At 40.1% G+C, this 23314-nt stretch overlaps 1 protein-coding gene across 2 annotated transcripts in view; it reads left to right on the forward strand.

The window, feature by feature from the left end:
• Positions 1–21072, forward strand: part of GRIK2 (glutamate ionotropic receptor kainate type subunit 2) — a 461921-nt gene extending 440849 nt beyond the window's left edge. The window contains exons 17-18 of one of the 2 annotated variants that reach the window (XM_081856951.1): positions 9985–10162; positions 18683–18807. In XM_081856951.1, the coding sequence (XP_081713077.1) occupies positions 9985–10162; positions 18683–18696 (192 nt within the window). In that variant the 3' untranslated portion in view covers positions 18697–18807. Of the gene's footprint in view, positions 1–9984; positions 10163–18682 lie in introns of both variants that reach the window. The other variant, XM_081856952.1, reaches the window with a different exon arrangement.
• The last annotated feature ends 2242 nt before the right edge of the window (positions 21073–23314 follow it).

Raw genomic sequence — 23314 nt, forward strand, 5'->3', positions numbered from 1 at the left:
GGGTGGGGTTGTTTCAATGGGTGGTATTTAATGCACAATATGTTGTTTCCAACAATCCAAATGAATCAAGTGTCCCTTGTTCCACTCATTACCACATGGGGAAGGCATGCTTGAATTTCAATAACCATTAGGAAAAGCTGTTAGGTCAAGGTCTTCACGCAGTACATGTAGATGAATTACCTCAGAGACTGTCATCATGCAGCATACATTGGGGTGATGATAATAATACATTGGAATGAGAATAATAAATTATTAATACTAATTAATAATAATTAGCAATAATTATATAATGCAGAGGACATTTTCAAAACCTCTTAACACTTTTGTGTAAGACTTGGTCAGGTAAACAGTATTATTATTATTAACCCCTCCCCCAAAAACCTCCTCATCTTCCTCATTGTGAAGCGTGATAAATAAGGCTGGTAACATTTATTCTTGCACACTTCCTGGATTTTTTTGTTAAGGTGCATACACACAATACAAATACATCTGTGAATGCCCGGAACAGGAATAACAAGGCAAGGGAGAGGAGGTACTTAGGGGAGAGGGGATACCTCCAGATACATTCTATTAAACTCCACTCACTGGTCTGGATGGCAAGTAGCAGGCTAACAATACATATCTATGACTGTAAAAATGAGAATGTGTGGAAGCTTACTTGGTTACAGCATGGTGCTGATAACATAAGGGTTGCAGGTTTGAGCCCTGTATGGGACAGCTGCATTTTCCTGCATGGTAGGGTCCCTTCCAACTCTATATGATTCCATGCCAGACAGACACAAATGAATCTGAGCAACCTGTTCATGATGTAAGGTCCGAATCTGGAAGCACCCATAGAATAACCTCTATCCTGACCACATTTATTTGTGACGTAACCCTGCTTATTTCACTGGCACAAGTAAATGTGCATAGGATCCAGCCCAATTTACTTTCAACATTAATACATATCTTATTTTTTAAAAATATAATGTATTGTTAGAGGAATTTTTGATGTTAAACCTTAAGATTTGGTGAGGTCACAAGTTCCTTATGGATTATTTGAACATGTATGTGTTTCATTAAACTGTGGTTTAGTAAGAATTTATTAAGTAAAAATTCAGCTCCTCTCTAATCATGTAGGATGATTAATTCTGTCAAGCTAATTTTGCAGCTTTCCTTTTAATCACTGAGACCAATTTCTTATTTTAGAAAATGACTGCTCATTTTAAATAATTGATGTACATCACAATGGCTTTATCCATTTTTTAAAGAAAAATGAATGTGTCAGATATGAGTGGCAGCATGTTTTGTATCAGCTGGTCTGTATTCTTTTTTTAAGAAAAACAAACTTTAATTTATATATAAAGTTGGATCATTTTTATTGTGAGTTTTGTACTCCTAATGAAATTGCATTTTAAATGGCTTAGATGCATCTTACTTGACACTGAAACATTTTGTGAACAGGATGACTTCTGGATGCATCCAAAAAAGTATACAAAGTTGGAAAATTTCAGCCTCTTGCAGTGGTGTAATCTTACAAATCAGTTCAGACATTGTACTAAAATTTACCTTGAATTGTTTGAGCACGTCTGATATTAGGCACCTTGGTGAATTCTTCCCTCTGTTTTTGTTACACCCAGATGTGGATGTTTGAATTATTCTGTATGGAGATTAGTGGCGTGAGCATGTGGTTGAGAGAATGGGGAATTCTACCTGGACTATTGGCTTCCCACTTTATTAAAATTCCATGAGTGACACATGGCATATCCATTTCAGCCTTGTCATTTCATCAATGGAGAGTGTGCTTTGATCATGTCTGAGTACTTTTAGCCACGGACTGCTTCTCACACAGTGGCAGCCAATGATGATAGATCAAAGCTGGCTCCTTGTGGTGGCTTAAATATTATGTGTGTTGGCTTGTCATACAGATCAGCTTCCAGGGCATAATTATTACTTGATACTGTAGTGTTCTCTACTTAGGGCTTGAAGACTATCCAGAAACTGCATCATGTTTCCACGAGGTTCCACTGGGAGGTCCATGACTTTCCCAGACCCCAGTAAGTGAGGAAAACAAGAGGGGTAAGGGTCCACCTTGACTGATCCAAACATCTTGTCCACATCCTCGAGCCTTAGTAACTGAAACTCATCCAATACGACAGGACTAGACAGTGCTATGGACACCCCATTAGATTTATCAAACAATATTCTGAAAGCATATCCATTTGACAAGCCAGTACACACAAATATTTCCCTGTCTTGGTCACCATGTGGAGTCAGTTTCAAAGACAGGAATTATGAATGGAGTTGTAGATGTTAATACTTTGCATCTACCACTTCACTGACCCTTTCTTGATTCTCAAGATTTTTGTCTAACAATGTAACATTAGTTCTCAGTGGGCTTATCATGTGAGTGAAACAGTCATCACTACAAGTCAGGTTTTATGCATCTATAAACTTTTCCCTTGAAGATGCAGGTTGACTGGGTTTGATTTAATCAGAAATATAACAACTTGTCATTTTGCAAGTGGATGCATGAATTAAGCCTAGGAAACATGCAAACATGTCACCAGTGTTTGCAGTTCTCCAACCTCCAGTGCATCCTAATATTTTTGGGTACCATCGGAAGGGGAGCTGAGGAACATGGAAAGAGAGGGTCCTTGCACTTACTGGTGGCCAAAGGAACCAACAATAGGAAAGCTATTTTGCATTTTCACAAAGGCCTTTAACAGCCTACAGGCTACCATAGGTTTCTGATTTGTACTAGTATTGGCCACTACAGGTGTAAAATGTGCAAGTGTTGTTGCCATGGATGAGATTATTGTGATTAGCTTGTGGAATACCTCCTTTCCTTTAAATCATGATTATTGTATGGCAGCAATGCCAATATGTTTGCCAAATATGACATGATATTGCAGCTGCATATTTCAAACAAGTCAGTAATCTTATGAAGGATATGACATGAATTTACTTTCCCCCGATCTGGAGCTTGTATTGTTTGTGTGCTCTAAAATATCTATCTATCTATAGTCCTCTGTCACTTTATTGTGTTCTGGAGAGTCTTATGTGCTGGCACAGAGGACCATACCAGCAATCTATAGGATACTTTTTGTGCTCTGCTATACCATTACAAAATTACAAAACATCATTAATGAGAATTTGTAGGCAAATAGTCTGGCTCAGGAAGTAAACAAAACATGCCCGCATATGCATGATAAAAGATTGAATAAGTGACAGCTCAATGTTATATTTTTATTTATTGCATCAGGTTTTATTGAGTGAAGGAAAATCATGGGGGGAAATATTTGGGGTGAGAAGCGCAGTCAAATATCAGTATGAACACTTTAGATGTTCATTTTGACAACAGCTTTCTTTAGACAGCAAGGAATGTCTATTTTAATGCTTTTTTAAAAAAGAAAAGACAAGCCTAACTTGATCAGAGAGAACCTGCCAACCTGTGACATAGTTTCTAGGTTGTTTGTTTGAAAAGTTTCAGCAGGGTCTTATTTCACTGGGAGATCAGTGTAAACACTCAGATCTGAAGGTATCAAACGTTTTGCAGATAAAGACTGAATTCTGATATAAGTTGTACTCAAAACAAGCTTGCTTTCCCTTGATCAGTGCTTGAATTATAGGGGGGCTAAAGTTCCTTATTCATTATTATTTTTGAACATTTATCTTTTCTATCATGATACCCAAGGGGACAAACACGTGGAGCCCAGGCAGTCACATATCCATGCACTGACCAGACCTACTTAACTCCAGCAACATGCTAACTTTGTGTGCCTTCAGACTGTATCTTGGAATTATGTCCTTGTCTTTTGTGCTGCCCTGTAGTTACTATTTTTAGAAATCTGTAGCGTCTTTCAAATTCAGTTGGGGGAGTTAGTGGGTGGGACCTTTAGGATTTAATAAACCCCCTTACCTTTCCCTCAAAATTCCCTGATCGAAGAAGGTATAAGCAAATGAGCAGAATAGCCTTTCTAAAGATATGGTCTGGTTATGATATCAATATCCCTGGAATGTAGCTGCAGTCTGCTCTGTTGGAAAGAGATCCCTACAAAAACTGCTTTCCTAACAGATCTCTAGTTCAGGATTCTAACATTTAATGGCATCAGAACAATAATAGCAGAAGATTTTACTGTTATTTAAAGCAAACATAGGTGCTCCCTTTGGCCCTGGGTGCCCAAGCACCCACAGAATTCTGCATGAAGAGGCCGGGCACCCACAAATTACGGTGTCAGGGCCATGCAAGCTACCTGACACCCATCGTCGTGGGGCCAAGCTGGCACTCTACAGTCGAGGAAAACTTGAAAGTATTTGTTATATACCATGAAACAAAAGCTGCTTAAGTGCCAAATGTTGTTTACTCTGCAACATTATAGTTGTTTAGGTAAAATTAAAGTGGTCACTTTTTTGCTGTGCACAAAAGCTATGGGTTGACAGAATGAAAATCAACCTGGCAAATGAATGGTTTGAGTTGAAGCAGAACATGCAAGAAAAGAGGAGAATGAATAACCATGAAATGTCAAATGGGAATTTCTTAATTGGGTGTTTGATTTCTTATCTGTACTGGAAGTCAAGGTGGGTGGCTGTACAGAGGTGCTGTACTGTGCACCTCTGACTGGAGGAGCAGACCAGCAACCCTCATTGCACAACTGGAAGCAACTTCAGATCCAAGCCTATGTCCTAAAACATTTGGTTCATTCCCCCCTTCAAAAACAACAACAAGAGGCTACTCCTCCTCTTTGCATTCCTTGCCAGCCTGCCTACCCCCAATCCCACCCCATTGCTACTCACCTCCCTTTAGATCTCACCCAACATCCTTCCCCTATGCACAGTCGCCCAGATCCTCGCAGCTCCCCCACAACCTCCCTTCATTACACCTGCCACACCACCACCAGGAAGAAGTCTGCATCTGCAGGCTTCCTTTTGGTGGTGGTAGTTTGGTGGCAGTGACAAGGGGAGAGTAGGAAGGCCTGCTTGGGCCACCTGTCTGCCTGCTCACTTGCTCCTACCACACATGCATTTGTCAGCATGATGACAAACAAGCGCAAATACAGTATATAGAGAGAAAAAAGCCGAACATTTTCTTCTTGCCTTATCATTTATAATGCAAACACATAATTATGTAATCTTCTTGGAGACACGTTATTAAGCAGACATTTGTTTTCTAAGACAACCTTGGCAATAAGTGCAGAGCCATTTGCATTTTATAATTGCTTCTGTTAGCAAACAACCCGTTCCTTGGTTGTAACATTATGTTGGCACTTAGAGGCCATTGACTAAGCAATTTGAGAAACCAAACCCACGTTAAACAATTTCCAATCTGTTTATTGTTAATATAACTGATTTGATGTGGTGTGGATTAACGCCTACATAGCGCACATACAACTGCATGACAAAGAAGTGGATGCCATACTTTTAACACAGAGAGCATGTGTGGTGCTGTGTGTTTGACAAGGAGAGCGGTGCTCAAATTTCTACACAGCCATGAAATGAAGGGGTTTACCTTGGGGTTACCTAAAGGGACCCCTGACTGCTAAGTCCAGTCGCAGATGACTCTGGGGTTGCGGCGCTCATCTTGCTTTACTGGCTGAGGGAGCCGGCGTTTGTCCGCAGACAGCTTCTGGGTCATGTAGCAGCTGTTTCTGGTGAACCAGAGCAGTGCACGGAAACACCGTTTACCTTCTCACTGGAGTGGTACCTATTTATCTACTTGCACTTTGACGTGCTTTCAAACTGCTAGGTTGGCAGGAGCTGGGACTGAACAACGGGAGCTCACCCTGTCATGGGGATTCGAACCGCCAACCTTCTGACTGGCAAGCCCTAGGCTCTGTGGTTTAGACCACAGCACCACCCGCGTCCCTTACCTTGGGTTAGACATTCTCTAATAGTCAAGGCTACTTTGCAAGGGAAACATGCCCAATGCTTTGAGCACCTTAAAGAAGGACACAATAAAAGCACAATAATAGGTAAGATATCAGGCTTAATATCAGCAGTGGTTTGGTTTGTCAGGTGCTAGCATCCAGGCAGGTGGATCACTGTTGCTTACCAGGAATGAGAGGAGGAGCAGCAAAGCAATAGGGAGGAGCTCAGCACCCGTGGAGCCAATCCAGCATTCCTATCAGTGTATTTGCACTGCCCTGATCTCCCTGTTATCCTCTTCCTCCCAGTAAGCAGTAGCAGCCTAGTTTCCTAACTAGTGTAGCAGTTCAACCCCACCCTGCAATCTGCTTTTCAAATATTGAAATCATGCTTTCTCAGCCTTAAAAAGGACCACAAAACCTACTAACCCACAGATTTATTTATTTTTACTATCTAGCCTGCTAAGTCACATATAAGGATAGACAGGTATGTCAGTTCTGGTTTCTCTCAGCTTCTTATTTTACCAACAAAAATTAAACAGCATTTCAGTACCTATTTCTCAGAATATACATATATTTGTATGCAGTTTTGGGTAAAACACACATTTGGGCAAGCCATGTACCCTAGTATAATGCATTTTTGCAACTTGTTTTCAATAATATATGCATTTTTACACACACTTTCCCCTAAAATACACATTTACTTTTTGGTTGATGAACTGCATCAACAAATTTGAAGAAGTGCAAATTTCAAAGGATAGGCGAGTCTCTGTTTGCATACTGTTTGGGGAATTGCAAATTAAGTTTACACTAAAATGCAAACTGAACTGAATTTCCCCCCTCATTCCTGTTTGTAGCCATATCTATGTTAGACAGTGGCACACTGGGCAGCCTGAAGGAGATTTTAAAAATTCTAATTCCCAATTACAAATGCTTCTCAGCTTGGTTGCCTCAGAGTAATTCTTTCTTGCTACGTGTGGGCAAGTGAGGGTTAGTACGAGATTAGGCTATAATAACCTTTTATTCATGTAATATGGATTTACCCAGGCAGAAGTTCACATTTGGACACTTAGCTTGAACTGTCCTGGGGAAAGAAGAGATGATCTGCTTTCTGTGCCCATTGAGTAGCATGTTAAAAACATACAGCAAAATAAAGAGAGCAGATCCCAAGGCCCAAATTAACTTACACAGGAAGGGGGCGGGTCTGAGAAGCTGAGCAAACAGACGGTACTAAAGGCAAAGTTCTAGGCCTTGCTGACAAATTAAAACTTGAAAAATCACCAAGTTGGTATCCATTTGAGAGCGCTTTAAGAACTCAAATGGTAAATTGCCTTGAGTCCCTGTCAAGACAAAAGGGTGATGTAGTATATTAATGCTACAAAAAACATGTAAATATGGCTCTAAGATCAGCTTCCATACCAAAAGATTAGAAAGTGACCAACATGAAGCAATTTAAAAAGAGGGATACAGATGGAATCTAGCAAATTAGAGGCCAGCTAGCTTAAATTTGTTCCTGGAAAATGGACAAAAAGCATTTTCAAAGATAGAATTAGGAAGCATATAAAAGGTCTTGCTGAAGCAGAACCAAAATGGCTTCTTCAATGGTAAGTCATGTTTCATTAACCTTTCAGAGATCTTTGAGAGTATCAACAAGCATCTAGATAGAGGTGAGCCTGGTGACATTGTACTTGGACTTCCAAAAACCTTCAACAATGTTCCTCATCAAAGACTCTTGAGAAAGCTTAGCAGTCATGGAGTAAGAGGAGAGATCCTCTGATGGATCATTAACAGGTTAAGAAAAGGAAAGGAAAGAACAGTTCATTCTCCCAATGCAGAGATGTAAAAAGTGGGTTCCCCTGATAATTAGTATTGAAACCTGTGCTTTTAAACTTCTTCATAATTTATGTAGAATTGAGTAAGCAGTGGGATAATCAAGTTTGCTGATAATACCAAATTATTCAAAATGATCTCTCCAAACTGGGTGAATGGGCAGTAAAATGGCAAATGCAGTGTAAACAACTGTAAAGTGATGCACATGGAATGATAAATCCTAATTTCACTTACGCTTGTGAAGTCTGAACTGGTGATAGCTGACCAGGAATGAGACCTTAAGGTTGTAGTAGATAGATTGATGAAGATGATGTTGACACAGTTTGTGGCAGCTGTGAAATAAAGGCAAATTCCATGTTAGGGATCATTAGAAAAGGAATTGAAAATAAACCGCTGAGATCATAATGCAATTATACAAATCCATGTTGTGACCAAACTCTATAACATTGTCATGCTGGAATTCTGGGAGTTCCAGCTTTTGGTTTCTTGTCCTTATTAGTAAAAGGATATTGAAGAATGGAACTAGAAAAAAAAAATGCAGCAAAGTCTGCTTCTCATTCATTTCATATTTCAGGAAAGTTATTTCTGAATAAGAATAATTATTTCATACTGCAGTTCAGAAAATCCACTCAATATATGTATGAGCAAGAGCATTGTTCCTAGCCAAGAGCATGAAGTCCTCTAAATCTTAAATTCTCAGGCATGAACTCAATGAATAACCTTAGGCTAGCTACTGTTTCTCCCATCTGTAACATGATGGTACTGTTAAAATCTTCTGAGATATAGTACATGAAAGGTTTTGAGCTATACAAATGCCAAGTATTGTTATTGTTCCCATTGTAACTATCAGTACTGAACTAACTGCTTGCTCCGTAGTGTCTGATAAATAAACCAAATTGTATTCTTTTAAACCTCCTGGGGACTCACTTCAGCTTAATGTACTGCTTCCTGTCTCAGATGTGACTACATTATCTGCAGCTGCAAAGAAAGAAGTTGCTTACTGTTGTTCTGAGAACAGAATTGGGTGCTACATTGTCTTACAGCAATCTGTTTAGCAGGTGTACCACAAACGAAGTTAAAAACATAAGTTACTGTCACTCTTGCACATACAGTAGTACATATGTGGGTGGTCCTCCTGCCTGGTTCCTTAGCATGGTTTTCCCAATGGTGTGCCGAGTGACTCTTTATAAAGGCTTGATTGATAAAGAGTCAGTTCTCAACACAAAACGAGGAGAGATTCTATGAAGCTTCCTTGTTTTATATTATCAGCCTAATCTATAACATACATGAGAAAAGTCCATCACAGATTTAAGAAATATTGACCCCTATTTATATAGCATTGCAATTTAGCATTCATAAATAGACTGCTGATATATGCTATGAAATACCAATATTTTGCAGGCAGCATAGGAGGTTTTAACCCTAGCCCAAGATATGCTTCTCTGTTTACATTAGCGGCACGGAAAGAGCCAAGCATTAAAAAAATTACGTATGTTCAGAATTGCCCCTCTGCTGGGCATTGCTTAGGCAGAGCTAAATATTGCTGAAGAGCTTCTTAAGTGAAGTAGGATTTCCCAAGAAAGGTTTTTACATTATTATTATTTTTATGTTTCTCAGCACGTTGTAGCATTACATTTCAAAAGAGAATGCCTCTGTCCAACGCAGTCCATAAATGTCTATGAATTTCTCAACATCACTCCCCCAAATTAGCAAAATATTAAGCTCAGTAGTAGCACCATAAATTGTCACACAACACATCTAAAGATACAAAAGACTTTAACTTTTACAGGCGTATCTCATAGTCTCTCAGTCTTGCTTTAAATGGGGATAAAACATGGACCGTTGAGTGAACTGGAATCTTTTCTTAGATGTGCACCTTGAAGCAGACAGAGAATTTTTTTTACACTGTCCCGTTATTTATTACTCTGCCACCACATGCATCTAGCTATATTTTCATAATGGCTTTATGGTTGCCCTTGTGGAATGTGAAAGACTTTGGCACTTTCCTGAGAGAAAATACACTACCCATCATTAATGCAGCCAGGAGCACACTTGAGAATATGGAAGAACATCAGAGAGGGGAAAAAAAGTTTAATCCAGAACCTAAGAAAACTGCCATAACCACCACATCGTCTTTTACTTGTTCAGTCTAATCTCCATCTTTTCTGGATTGACCTGCATGTATGGCCCTGGAAGCATTAGTGTCCTCGTCACTCTGCTTTGTCAAGAGAGAGAGAGAAAAAAAGATGGGCTGTGTGTCTTCTACCCACTGATGCACCACAGCCCAAACTGTTTCATTATCTTCCCCCAGTGGCCTCACATACATGTTGAAAGGAGAGATGACAGAATGAAACCTTGTGGAATCCCGCATGAAAGAGAGACCACGGGGCAGGTGAGCAATTGCCCAGTATCATCCTCTGAGATCTCTCTGAGGGGGAAGAATGGAACTACACAAGTGCAGTCCCACCAACCCCAACCTAGATCTACAGGTGAGTCAGCTAAGGTCTTCAGTTGATCAAAAGTTGTCCAGCAGTGACAAATCCTTGTGCATCAGTCAGTAAGAGGACCTTACCAACTAATGGCATCAATTTAGCTGCCTTGCACTCTATTGTTGACATCAGAAGACGCCAGGTATATCCAAAGTTTCCTTGCCACAGCTTTCCTCCTCACATATAACACTGTTAGTAAAAGAAAGACAGAGACTGGAAACTGGCAGACCAGAAAATTAATGTACATAGTTCTCTAGGCATTGGTCTAGTATCTTCCAGTGGAGGAAATGTGGTGCCTTGTTCTCCTTTGCAAAGCTTTGGCAGGGTGTAGGAAAAAGGGTCCTAAAACTTTCTGGAATATCCAATGATAGCTTAGAATACATCCCTGAAGGTCATGAGCCAATGATCCACAATCACATTAAAACACAACTAGAAGGTTATCTAAACTAGTCAAGAATCAATCTCCTGTTACTTCTTCTTGGTAAAGATCATTGCAGCTTCCCCAGGTTGTCAACCATCTGCAGGCCTGAACATTGTGGCGTTGCTGTAGGAAAACTATTTTGTTGTGGAGGTGGGTTTCTTCCATGAATATTATATGGATTAAGAGGGTAGTCATTTTTTTTAGTTACTTTGCCTTATAGTACAGTCAAATTTCAAGGGGATAAGAAAAACCTTAAGTGAAATAGTTGTATAATTTTTGAAACGCCCAAAAGAGTATCAGCCCATATCTCATGAAGATTTGCTTGGCTCATTGTTAGTGCTGGAATAGAAAGTAACGTCCATCTACGCAACACATTCTTTGGCTCTCAGATATGCTCTTTCAGTGCTTCTAATTCCCACATTTGGTAAATCCTTTAGAATATCTGTCAGATCACCTGACATTATGAAAATGGGCACCAGTGTTCTAAAACATAAATGCAGTTGATAAAGATACAGTAGTTATCAACCCTACAAAATCCTACAAAGCAAAACTAATTTTTGGCATTCGCACGTGCCAAGTTTTTCCTTACATTCCATGCTTCACATCAGAGATGGTATATCTTCTATTTAAATATTGCCTTAGGGTCCATTTCTGCCTTTGGGTTTAAAGACCTAGACTGACAGCTCCAAACTCTCTCTCCCTATTAAATATCCTTGGGGAAATGGTATTTGGAAGTAGAAGCTGATTAGAAAGGAGGCTAAGGCCAGGACTGTACATCTATTCCCAGTCAACTTGAAAAAAAAGGAAGGAAGGAAGATGAAAAGCACTTTGATTGACGTGTCCTGGTAGATGTTAGAACATTGACCCATAACATCAGCTATAAGCTGCAGGATTACTGCCATTACTGTGTTAAGAAATTTTAACAAGGCTTCAAATAATATCTGACATGCAAGGCTGGAGGTAATGAACTTCTGAACAAATCCTGTAGATTCATACTAGATTTTGACAGTCAATTTTGTGTGAACTCCATCAAAGTAAAGAGGAGACAGATGTTAAACAGAGCAAACAATTGGAATATGTTTCTCTAAGAAAACCAGAGGGGGGAAAATAATAGCAGGCCAATTCAGAATTAAAGCAAGAGACAGAGAAGCACAGGAATTCCTTGCTAGATTCCCCCCTTTCATGTAATATCTACTAGGCAAGATATGTGTTTTGTTAATTTTCTTTGTAAGTACGTTTCCGAGCACAATTCAAAGTGCTGGTGTTGACCTTTAAAGCCCTAAACGGCCTCGGCCCAGTATACCTGAAGGAGCGTCTCCACCCCCATCATTCTGCCCGGACGCTGAGGTCCAGCGCCGAGGGCCTTCTGGCGGTTCCCTCATTACGAGAAGCAAAGCTACGGGGAACCAGGCAGAGGGCCTTTTCGGTAGTGGCGCCTGCCCTGTGGAACGCCCTCCCATCAGATGTCAAAGCAATAAATAACTACCTGACATTCAGAAGACATCTTAAGGCAGCCCTGTTCAGGGAAGTTTTTAATGTGTGATATTTTAGTGTATTTTTGGTTTCTATGGAAGCCGCCCAGAGTGGCTGGGGAAACCCAGCCAGATGGGCAGGGTACAAATAATAAATTATTATTATTGTTGTTGTTGTTGTTGTTGTTGTTGTTGTTGTTGTTGTTGTAAGTGAATGTTGAACTAGAAATACTACTTTAATATAAACAAAATGCACAAATATCTTAATAACGTTTATCATATACAAGGCACAATAGAAATCATTGAGGTGGCATCTAACACTTGCAATATTAAATACAGTGGTACCTCGGGTTACAGACGCTTCAGGTTACAGAATGTTCTAACCCAGAAATAGTACCTTGGGTTAAGAACTTTGCTTCAGGATTAAAACAGAAATTGCGTGCTGGCGGTGCGGCGGCAGTGGGAGGCCCCATTAGCTAAAGTGGTACCTCAGAACAGTTTCAGGTTAAGAACGGACCTCCAGAACGAATTAAGTTCTTAACCTGAGGTACTACTGTAGAATATAGTTGGTAAAGCATTTTAAATGATGGAAATGCACCACTGGAGATGCGCACTTACTGGTGGGAATGCCCAATCACAACTAATCATTGGAGGCAAAAAAAAGGCATAGATATTTAATAATGATAACGCAAGGAAACAAAAATGGGATTAAAGTCAGTTTTTAAATTTAGAAGTATAAGGTATAAGCCCTCTAAAATATACACACACACTACAAATATTATTAAATTTGTTGATTTGTGTCTGTCCATATGAAACTCTCCCCTTTTCCAGCTGTAGATATTAACCTATCAAGTGACTCATGGAACACACAGTTGTGGTTCATTCAGTCACTTCACTTCCCTGTTCACTCAGCGTGAGAGACGTGTAAAAACCATTGTATGTGTGTATCAGCTAGGTGTGCATGAGATCTACATGTTCAAAAAACCACTTCACAGAATAACATGATCCTTGCTGTGTGTACAGAGCTGCCATGACACTGCAACAAATAGGGAAGACTAAGTCTGTCAGACAGTCCAGTGTGCCAGAAAATCCAGTTCATTGGGCAGCAACTTGAGCAAAGGGAGGGAAAACAACGAAAACTTGACACCTAATCTATATGAATCACCAATGCTCTTGGCTGGAATGGAAGGAAGGACATGGAGTCAAGGGTTACAGAGTTGCAGGAACAAGTGAAAGGGAATAGTAGCACAAGATGGGTAACTCTCCCATCAGTCTGACTGATGATCCTTCACCAATTGTAACATGCTTTATGTTACCCTACAGATGCTGGATTCGATACCTGGTAGCAGTCATTGCATTTGTGCTGTTAGACCTACCACAGCAAATGTCAAGATCCACCACCTTCCCCTTCTTTTAAATATTAGCCTTTTCTAGCTCAGCAGTCACCAGAGAAGTGGGAAGTGTGCTGGCCTTGGATCTAAATAAAAGATCCGAGCTAAAGATCCAAGCTAGGATCAAACTGCTGTTGGGGGATGTTTCCCCTTGCATGCTCTCAGGCAAGAAGTGTAAGCAGTCGTCTCTTTTCCCTGATCTGCTCTTGCCCCTTCCTGCCCTCCCTTTTAAAGGACGCGTGCCAGTACATAAAGATACTCTGTTCCAGCACCAGACTGCCACAGCTCAGTGGTAGAGCACCTGCTTTTTGGCATGCACAAGGTCCCAGGTTCATTCTCCAGATAGGACAGGGGGAAGACTCCCAGTCTCGAGAGGTGCTACCAGTCAGTGTGGACAATGCAGTCTGATATTCTCTTTAATGATATAGATTTCTCCTTTTTCATAGAAGACACAGTTGTTATGGCTACTGTTGCCTCAGTAGAGATGTTAAAGAATTACAGCTAGAGGGAAACCACTTTCATCTTGTGTGTGTGTGTGTGTGTGTGTGTGGAGAGAGAGAGAGAGAGAGCTGAGCACCAGGCCAGCTGTGTGTGGGCTAAGGGCATGCATTGATATTGCTGATTAAAACTTTAGTGCGAGCTCCTTTATGCTGATTATAAATGAACGACTAACGCTTAATTTTACTGTAGCAATTTTAACATGCTAATGGCCAAAGAATGTTAAAATTATCTGCTATCTGATTACATCTTGAGTGACTTTCAGGCAACATTTACTTTCTGGAAGCATAACAGGAAGCCAGTTGCTGTTTTATAGCACTTATCAAAATTCAATAAAGGTTGGTTTTCTTGTAACCTCATTGTAGTATAGAAGGGAAGTAAAGGGCAAAAGGTTATTTCATCTAGACTAAATGGAAGGGGGAGTATTGTACATATTCACAAAGCTCAAGTTACAGACAGATTTCTGATGCTCCACCTGCCAACCTTTTGGAGTTATTCTAACAATAATGTAGTTTGAAAGGCAAATTGAATTTGTCAAAAAAGATTTGATTACATTGTTAGACATCTTCTCCAAAAATAGTCTTAAGTTGCCTGTCTCATAAAATATTTCAGAAAATATTTTCTCATTCTCTATGCTTCTGTACTGAATATTAACCATAATGTGGTGGGGTTTTTTTTTTAAAAAAAGAAATTTCATTCTGTAGATAGGCAAAATCAGTTAATGGAAGGTAATGGAGACTCTGCTTTATAATCTTCAGCTTGTGGCTTTCGATCTGTGAAACCATTTGCCGTTTTTTGTTTTTAAGATAATACCCCATTGCCAAAACTCTATGTATAACATTGTTGGCACTAATTCACCTAGGAATCCAGCTATATCTCTATAATGATCATTATCTAAGAAATATGTAGTTTCCTAAGAGTAATAGATCAGTAGCTAGAGTTTGTCGTTGTCTATATAATTGTAAGGTAGAGGTAAAGGGACCCCTGACCATTAGGTCCAGTTGTGACCGACTCTGGGGTTGCGGTGCTCATCTTGCTTTATTGGCCAAGGGAGCCGGCGTACAGCTTCCAGGTCATGTGGCCAGCATGACTAAGCCGCTTCTGGTGAACCAGAGCAGTGCACGGAAACGCCGTTTACCTTCCCGCCAGAGCGGTGCCTATTTATCTACTTGCACTTTGACGTGCTTTCAAACTGCTAGGTTGGCAGGAGCAGGGAACGAGCAACGGGAGCTCACTCCATTGCGGGGATTCGAACCGCTGACCTTCTGATCGGCAAGTCCTAGGCTCTGTGGTTAAAACCCACAGCGCCACCCGCATCCCTCTATATAATTGTACAAAGAAGCTATTTCCATAATATTTCCATAATAGCTTCTTTGTATAATTATATACTTATTCCATGCAATCTTAATCATGTCTCAGAAGTAAGATCTGCTGAATTCAGTGGGATCCGTGCCCGGATTAGGGTTGAAGCCTCATATAGTTACTTTAGGATTGTTCTTATTTGAGACATTCCAAGTCCAAGCTCCAGTGCTCAGATGGAATACTGCACGGGTGCCACTTTCTTCCATCTTAAGAGGAAGCAGGCACCACCCACACAGTCCATCATATTCAAAACTTCCTGTGACATGGAACACAATGGGGAAGTGTGGTCAAAGCACTTGAACAGGGCTGTGCATGCTCATGAAACTACCTGACTGCATGCCATAACCAAGGGGGTTGGGACGCAAATGTTAACATTTGCTCTGAAGAAAGTGGGTTTATTCTATGGCTTTTGTTGCCGCACGGCTAAGTATATAACAAAATATACTTCAACATGCTATATATTTATGATCTAGTACTGTAGATGAAGCTTGGATTTTGTAAGCATAGATCTCTGCCTCTTCTGGTTACCGCTGGAAACGTCTCTTCTCCAAAATCCAAACATTCCCTCCCACATGTAGCTTGGCTTGTTCTGTTCTGGAACGCTGCTCTACTATGAATTAAACTTTATACCCCACATTTTGACTTCTAGATGTTTCCAGTGGCCTGTATGTCATCTTCAATGGTGTTTTTGCCAAATTTCAGTAGACCCTGCTTGCCTACTACTTTGCAAATTAATCTGGTTTAGATTGCGTAACTGAGACAACTGTGTAAATTGGTAATTTGTGGGTTTTTTGGTTCTCATATTCTTTTAAATGAATATGGCAGGATTAATATTAGGTAATTTGGTTTTATAATCATAACCGAGTCTCTATTTGGATGGGTGTGTGGCTAGAATCCTCTGGCAGAGTTTCCTCTTCCTAGGACCAAACTAGATGTTTGTAAGGGCTCACTTCCACTGGTCCTGGGAAAACCTGCTCTTTATTGCTGAATCAGAGCAAACGACAATGGTTTTGCTCCAAGTCAGTGGTAAAGAGTGGGTTTTCCCAGGGAAATTGAATGGGGAAATGGAAAACCTCTCAAACCTGTGCCTAGAAAGCATGGGGCAAATGGAAAACTGCTTGGGCCCACACTTTCTGGGTGCGGCTCAAGTGAAGTGTGGATAAGCGCAAAGTGTGCATGAATGTTTGCATGTAGTTCAAACGCTGCCATAGGGAAACTGAACTGGCTCAGAGAAACAGCACTGGGGGAAGGCATATTGAACCTTTTCCTCCTATGCTGTTTCTTAGTGAGGCTGTCACTTCTGCACCCAACTCATTATTGCACCGAGGAAGAAAACATATAGGCACCATACAGTTACATACATGCTTTCTTGTGCAGGTAAACGTTGCGACTTCCAATAGATGTACATCAAAAGTAGCATGAGGGAATGACTACACTACCCTCTTATTCTGGACTCAAGCATCCTGATCTCTCAGAATATTCTTGAGTTTGCCAGAGCAGTTTGCTGCTTGCATAGGGTCATGTCATGGGTCATGTCACTTGCCTCAGGGTCTCTCTCAAGATATGCATCTCACAAGAGCTGGGGAAGATAAGGGTAGAACTGCATGATACCAGTCACTTCATGACAGGCATGATTTTATTTGTCAAATTAAAGGAAGTTACTTATAATCGCCCCCTGGCCAGCTCAAAAGTACGGTAAGTATAACAACAACAACAACAACAACTGCCCACCTATGATAATTTCATCAAAATCTTCCAGCCCTTTGGTAATTTTAGAATGTAGTTTCTTTTCTCATTAATTGATGGAGAATAGTTGAAAGGAAGAAATTTTTGGCAGAAGACTAAAGTAAGGTATAAGATTCTTCAGAGCACTGGGATGTGCTAATGTATTATAAACCTGCTTGTCTGACAATAGGATTGAGTGTATTATGAGAACATGGAGGTTCATACCCTTCAGCCCCAACAAAAGGGACCAGTTCAAGCATTACAGGTTTTTCAGGTGGCATTCATAAGGTAACTCCAGGTGGTGTACACCTGAAAATGTAAAGGATGAGTGTGTCAAGCACATATATTTTTCACTTTGCTTGTCATGCGCTGTGATGAGCTGAAGGTCCCTCAGTCCCTTTGCTCAGTGTGTGCCTAATGTGTGGAGGGATCTTGAACAGAATGGACATAGCTGCTCATGTCATTTTGTACTTAGAGCTCTAGGTCAGCAGTTTGAAATACAGAAATAGGGAAAATATATAATTGTTACTGTTCTGCAATGAGGCTTCCAGCAACCCACACCAGATATGAACTGTCTGACATAGGTGTGTCTTATTGCTTCCTTCTCAGTCTTAAGTTGACTCACTTCCTTTATAAACAAATACCTTAGTATTTTAAATCAAATGAATTCAGCACAAAATACTGTTGCATATTGTAATTTGCCTTTTACAAGTGTGATGACCATCTCCTGCACCACTGCATCTATGTTCAACTGTAATTTCTTGTTACTATTGTTTACTATGAACTTAGTACCACTTGACATGGAATTAACATTGTGACTTAGAAATTGATTAAGAATAAATGGATATTATTTTGAAAACGCAAAACAGCATAATTTGAAGGCATTTCTCAAAGAGCAAATGAGGCTAACCTGCATGCTCATTGCTTTATGATTCTTGCAATATCAGTTGATGAGTTGCTTTCACTGCGGGGTATGAGGGGCACACCGAGAGATCACTTGTACATTTCAAACACAATATTTTAAATAAAATAATTCAGCTGTGATTCATTCAGTCATCACATCATTAAGCTATCAAGTGAGCTACATGCATGTATGAATGATCTATTCTGACATAACTTTTTTTTAATGCAGTGTTAATCATTAGACACTACTTTCAAAAGAAAGGGTTTTCAGTAAACCAGAACAGCTTGACATATACATAACTGTATGAGATACGTATTTAAAAGATGACAATTTTGTTATGAGATTATGGCAGCAGCATAGAAAACTTTTGTGCACTGACAAGACCATATTAGCTGAGATTCTCAGTGATACGGCCAGATTTTTTCACTGTGGTCCATAGACTTGGGTTGTTAATGAAACCAAGAAGCCTATATTGCCAAGCCATGGACAAACATGGCTGGCCCAGACTTCAGCTAAAAATAAGAATAATGGGCATGTCTTACAAGGTTTGTGGAAATTAATGGGGAGGGCGGAATAACAGACACCTTTCCACTATTCCTCTCTCAATCATATGGTAAGAAGTCCTGAAGCACATTTTAATTTTGATATTGAAGTATCAATGCATTAATAATAATAACAACAATAATAATAATTCTTACTTTCTTTCCACATTTTTTTTTTTTGTTCTTTTGCAAACTTCCCCTGTAGAGGTCCTTCTGTAGTGCCATGGTGGAGGAGCTGAGGATGTCTCTGAAGTGTCAACGTCGGTTAAAACACAAACCACAGGCTCCTGTTATTGTGAAAACAGAAGAAGTTATCAACATGCACACATTTAATGACAGAAGGTTGCCAGGTAAAGAAACCATGGCATAGAGCTGGGAGGCCAAGCAACCCCAAGCACAAACTGATGTCTTTTCCCTTTCCCCCTTTTTATTTTTCCCCCAAACCAACTTTTGCGAGAATGTTTCCTGTGGAAATATGCAAGCTGTTCACAAATAAAATGAGTTACCTCATGCCGCTGTGTCTATGAACTAGAGACTCTGTGATCTAAGCAGGTGCAAAGGCCAGACTCAAATCACAAGCGTCACGGATCAACCAAGTTTATAAGGGGAGGGGAGGGGTGGGGGTGGGCATTCAACCATTTGTCATGAGTTCCACCATTCCTTAATGAACAAAAGGTTCTATTTGTTTTATGGCTGGCTACAAACGCAGCCGCAGTGAGAACTAGCAGGCTCCTTTTTGAAGTTCATCCATCGCCAGGGGCTGGAGAAGGAATGAACAGCTAAAGAAACTAACTACCGGAGGAGTCTGTGAAAAATAGTAACTCAGCACTCTAGCGGGAAGAAAAAGAGGCTACTGTGTACTGCCAAGCACCGAAGATCTTATATTTGCTGGCCAATGTCTACATGATGTTGTTCCAGCTAGCTGATACGAGCTTATTCAGTGGGAAAATCAATGCAACGAAAATGGAAACCTGGAAATAGAAGAATGGACAGATGATGCTTGACCTGTCTCTTGTGTCACTGACCTGAATAAAAACAAACTCTTAAGTCAAGCAGTAGAAAATTAAATATTTCACCTATACTGGAACTCTGTCGTGAGAGAACCCAAAGAAGGTGGGCTGTGCTTCAGATGATACACAAAGTTTCCCCCAGTTAAAAGGAAAGATGTATCTTATGATGCTTGTCTCTGAGCAATTTCTTCATTGTCTAACTGTGAAGCAAAGACACAATGGAGGCGTGGTGTTTTCTTTCCCCCTTTCTTTTTTTAAATGCCTGAGAGGGTTTGGAAAACTTGTGTTCCTGCTTCGAATTGAACTCACTGGAGCCTGTGGAATTCTCGCTGCTGGTGGAAATAGGATGGGTTGTCTAAAAATTTAAAAAGAAAAAGGACAGAATGTGGAGGACTTTGAAATGGACTGCATTTCTCAATACAGTCAACAGTGTTCAAATGAGCAAAACCCTTGAACAATTTTTTTCCTCCCCCCAGAAAAGCAAGGGGGAAAAAATGTTCAGGTTTATTTGTGGAAATGCAAGATTTCTATGAAAATAGTTTTTGTATGGAAATTTTTTGTAATACTTTTTAAATCAACACTCTCAAGAACCTGCGTTCCAGTCAGGGGTGTGGTGCCAAGAGTGACTGGTAGTGCGTTCGCACCACCAACGTTTGGTGAAAACTATTTTTATCAAGGTAAAAAATAAAAGGGGGGAATCTTAGAAGAGAACTATTTTCAAGTTAGATAATATAAAATCTAGGTGCACTACCAATACCGCTTACTATACCACACCCCTGGTTTCCACTAGCCTGATAACATACTGTCATGAACTGATGTGTGTAAATGATGAAAGACACAGACCTCTTGACCACATTGTGATAACAGTTGAAGTGCACACTCCAATGTTTGAATCCAATGCACAACATTAAAAAAACAAAAACAAATCACACACACATTAAAAAAAATTGTCAGTTTTTAGTTGTTTTCTGGGTAGGGTGGCTTGGGAATGCTGTGTGATTTGAGCAATGTGTGTGCAGTGCCATCAAGACTGGTACTTGTATTAGAATCTTGTTCTGCAAACACTCACTTACTTCCCATCCTTATTATAAGCAAGAATGTTAGGATCCAAAAAAGTGTGTTCAGGATTGGGGCCTAGCTACCGCACAACGCTTTTGCTACTCTTCCTTTAAAGTACTTTTAAACAATTGGGTACTAGACCTCTGGGAATGAATACCAGTTGCACAATGTGTCCTGCGCAACTTTTGTTAATTTCAGTAAGACATACACAGGAGAAGCACCTGATAATTACCCCCATGGCCCATATTTTTTTTTTAGGGGGGAGTGGAGTTACACCTATGATAATGACATTTAAAGACACACAGATGTTTCAGCTGCCCTTACGGTGCTCAGTCAGATGTGATACCATCCTAATAATTTTAACTTAGTCTTATTGTAAATTTGTATCCTGAAAATAAAATGTATAATGTTGAGATATGTAGGGACACTTGCCTACACCCACAGTTTATAAATATAGCTTTCTATTCCAGAAAAAAATATCATTTCTGTTTTTTTTCTTTTTTAAATAAACAGAATCCAAACACTGTTTTGTATAAACAATGAGTCATCTGTGGATAACAGAAATATTTGTGGATTCAAGGCACACCTGGCATTCAAAAGGCTTCTCTGTTAAAATGTTTCACGTTTCCATTGCAAAGTGCACATGGCCCCAAACAAACCAGCCTCCTGAAATGAATGAGAACCATCATGGTGCCTCCCCTTTCCAGCTGTTCCTTGTGTGGGCATGAGAGGACTTGCATGAGCAAAAGCTCCGTTGCCCTCAAGGTGCACATTCACTTCAAGTGAAAGGCAGGTAAGGCTGCCTGCTCCATTGACGCAAATGGGGAGGTCTGAGGTTGTAGATTTGGATCAGAGCCATGGGTGTATTTTCAGATCACTTACTTGTGGACTGACTGTCAGTTCTAGGAGGATAGCTTCAACAGAGAAATGCTTAAAAGATTGCCACATTGGGCATATATCATCTTTCAGGAGTCTGCCAATGCTCCCAGACAGAGCCCATAAAAGGTCAAAGAGCTTCTCTCCATGAATGAACTCTGCAATGACTGGTGTAGGTGCTTTTTCCCCCCATTGCTTGTGAGGCACATCCACATCATTTTGTGTCCCTGTATCTTTTGCTGCTTTTTTAGATGTAGTGGCCATTTTGTAATGCCACACAACCCACAGCAGCCATTTTGTGTTATGCCAAACCTCCATGGAGCCCATTTTGGGACTAGTGTCTGTGACACTTTCTCAAAAGTCCAGGGGCACCCATTGGGCCCAAACATTGACAATCCTTGATCTAGTTTATAATCCCCAGATTACTGCAGCAGAACACTGTCATTATAAATGTGTGGAACTGCCACAGAACCAACATGGTCTCAATGATATCCTGCACATTTGGCCTGTTTTAGCATGGTCAAACCAGAACTAATATTTCCTAAGTCTCAATTATCCTTTGCATGGTCAATACTAGGGCTGGAATGCAATATATTGCTAAGTAATTTGTTTTTCAGTGCAAACATTTATGCTTGACCAACATCAAAGTCTCTGTTCCCCATATGTTCTATTGTGGGGTTTTTCCTGACCCTCTAGAGTAGATCTGGAAGAGGTGAAGTGATACCCAGGGTGAAGGGATTGCACCAGCTGGAGTTTGTTGAATCCAGCCCTACATTAGACTACATTTCTCATATGAAACTGATATGGGGAACTTCACCTTTTACCACAAGAAGTGACATGAAACAAATGTGTCTTGGTTGCAATTCCTGTCCTATCTCGCCGGTCCATAAAAAGTTGGGCTGAAATCCCACTGTCATCAGTGTGATTTAAATTAGTCATGATTTACTTGTGCCAGTACTTTCAATTGGACTTGAGCCCACCTAACTTTTTATGGATTGCATCTTAAGTACTTAAAGTCTTTCTAATCATCTTAGTAACTGCAAAGCTAAGAGAGTGTGCAGGAAATCTTCACTACCCTTGTCCCATTCTCTCCCATTCTCCCCCTTGCAGACTATGTTTACTAGGATACCACTGCACCGTATTCCGTTTTGGATTTGTTTTTGACATCAGCACCACAGCCCAGGTCAGAAACTGGCCCAGTATAACAATCAGTACAATCCTGCACTACACGTTTAGGGAAGTTTTTAATGTTTAATGCTGTATTTTGTTTTTAATATTCAGATGGGAGCTGCCCAGAGTGGCTGGTGAAACCCAGCCAGATGGGTGGGGTATAAATAATAAATTATTATTTATTATTATTATTATTATTATTATTTAATTACTATGCCCATCAGCTCATAGAACTGAGCTGTAATCCAGTTGAAATGCAGCTATTATATCACATTGCTCTGCTACCACATGTGATGTAACAATATGGATATTTCACTTATGCTGACTCTATTAGCTCTGGGGCTTGGGTCTATGGAACTTCATCTCACAACACCTACTGAAATTCTGAGCTAGTCCTTTCAGTTAGGGAATCCGACATTAACTATAAACCTTTTAACTGCTGCCACTGAAATAAACCCTTTATACCTTATGGGGACCGGCTGCCTCAATCCTATAGTTTAGGTGTGACATTGACATCATCCCGAGAGACAGGCTTATAAAATGAACAACGTTCATATGTTTATTAAGATAATTGTTTCCGTAAGGGAATAAAGTATTTCAGGTGGTGGGCAGGAAAAGATTTCTTCAATGTACAGTTCTTAGTTAAACAGGTTTAAATGTGCTTAGTTACAATTCATTAGATTCAGGAGAATGCTCCTTTCAGCCAAATAAGCGTTCAACAC

The sequence above is a fragment of the Podarcis erhardii genome (genome assembly GCF_964252035.2).
Source record: "Podarcis erhardii genome assembly, chromosome: 3".
Lineage (NCBI taxonomy): Eukaryota > Metazoa > Chordata > Lepidosauria > Squamata > Lacertidae > Podarcis > Podarcis erhardii.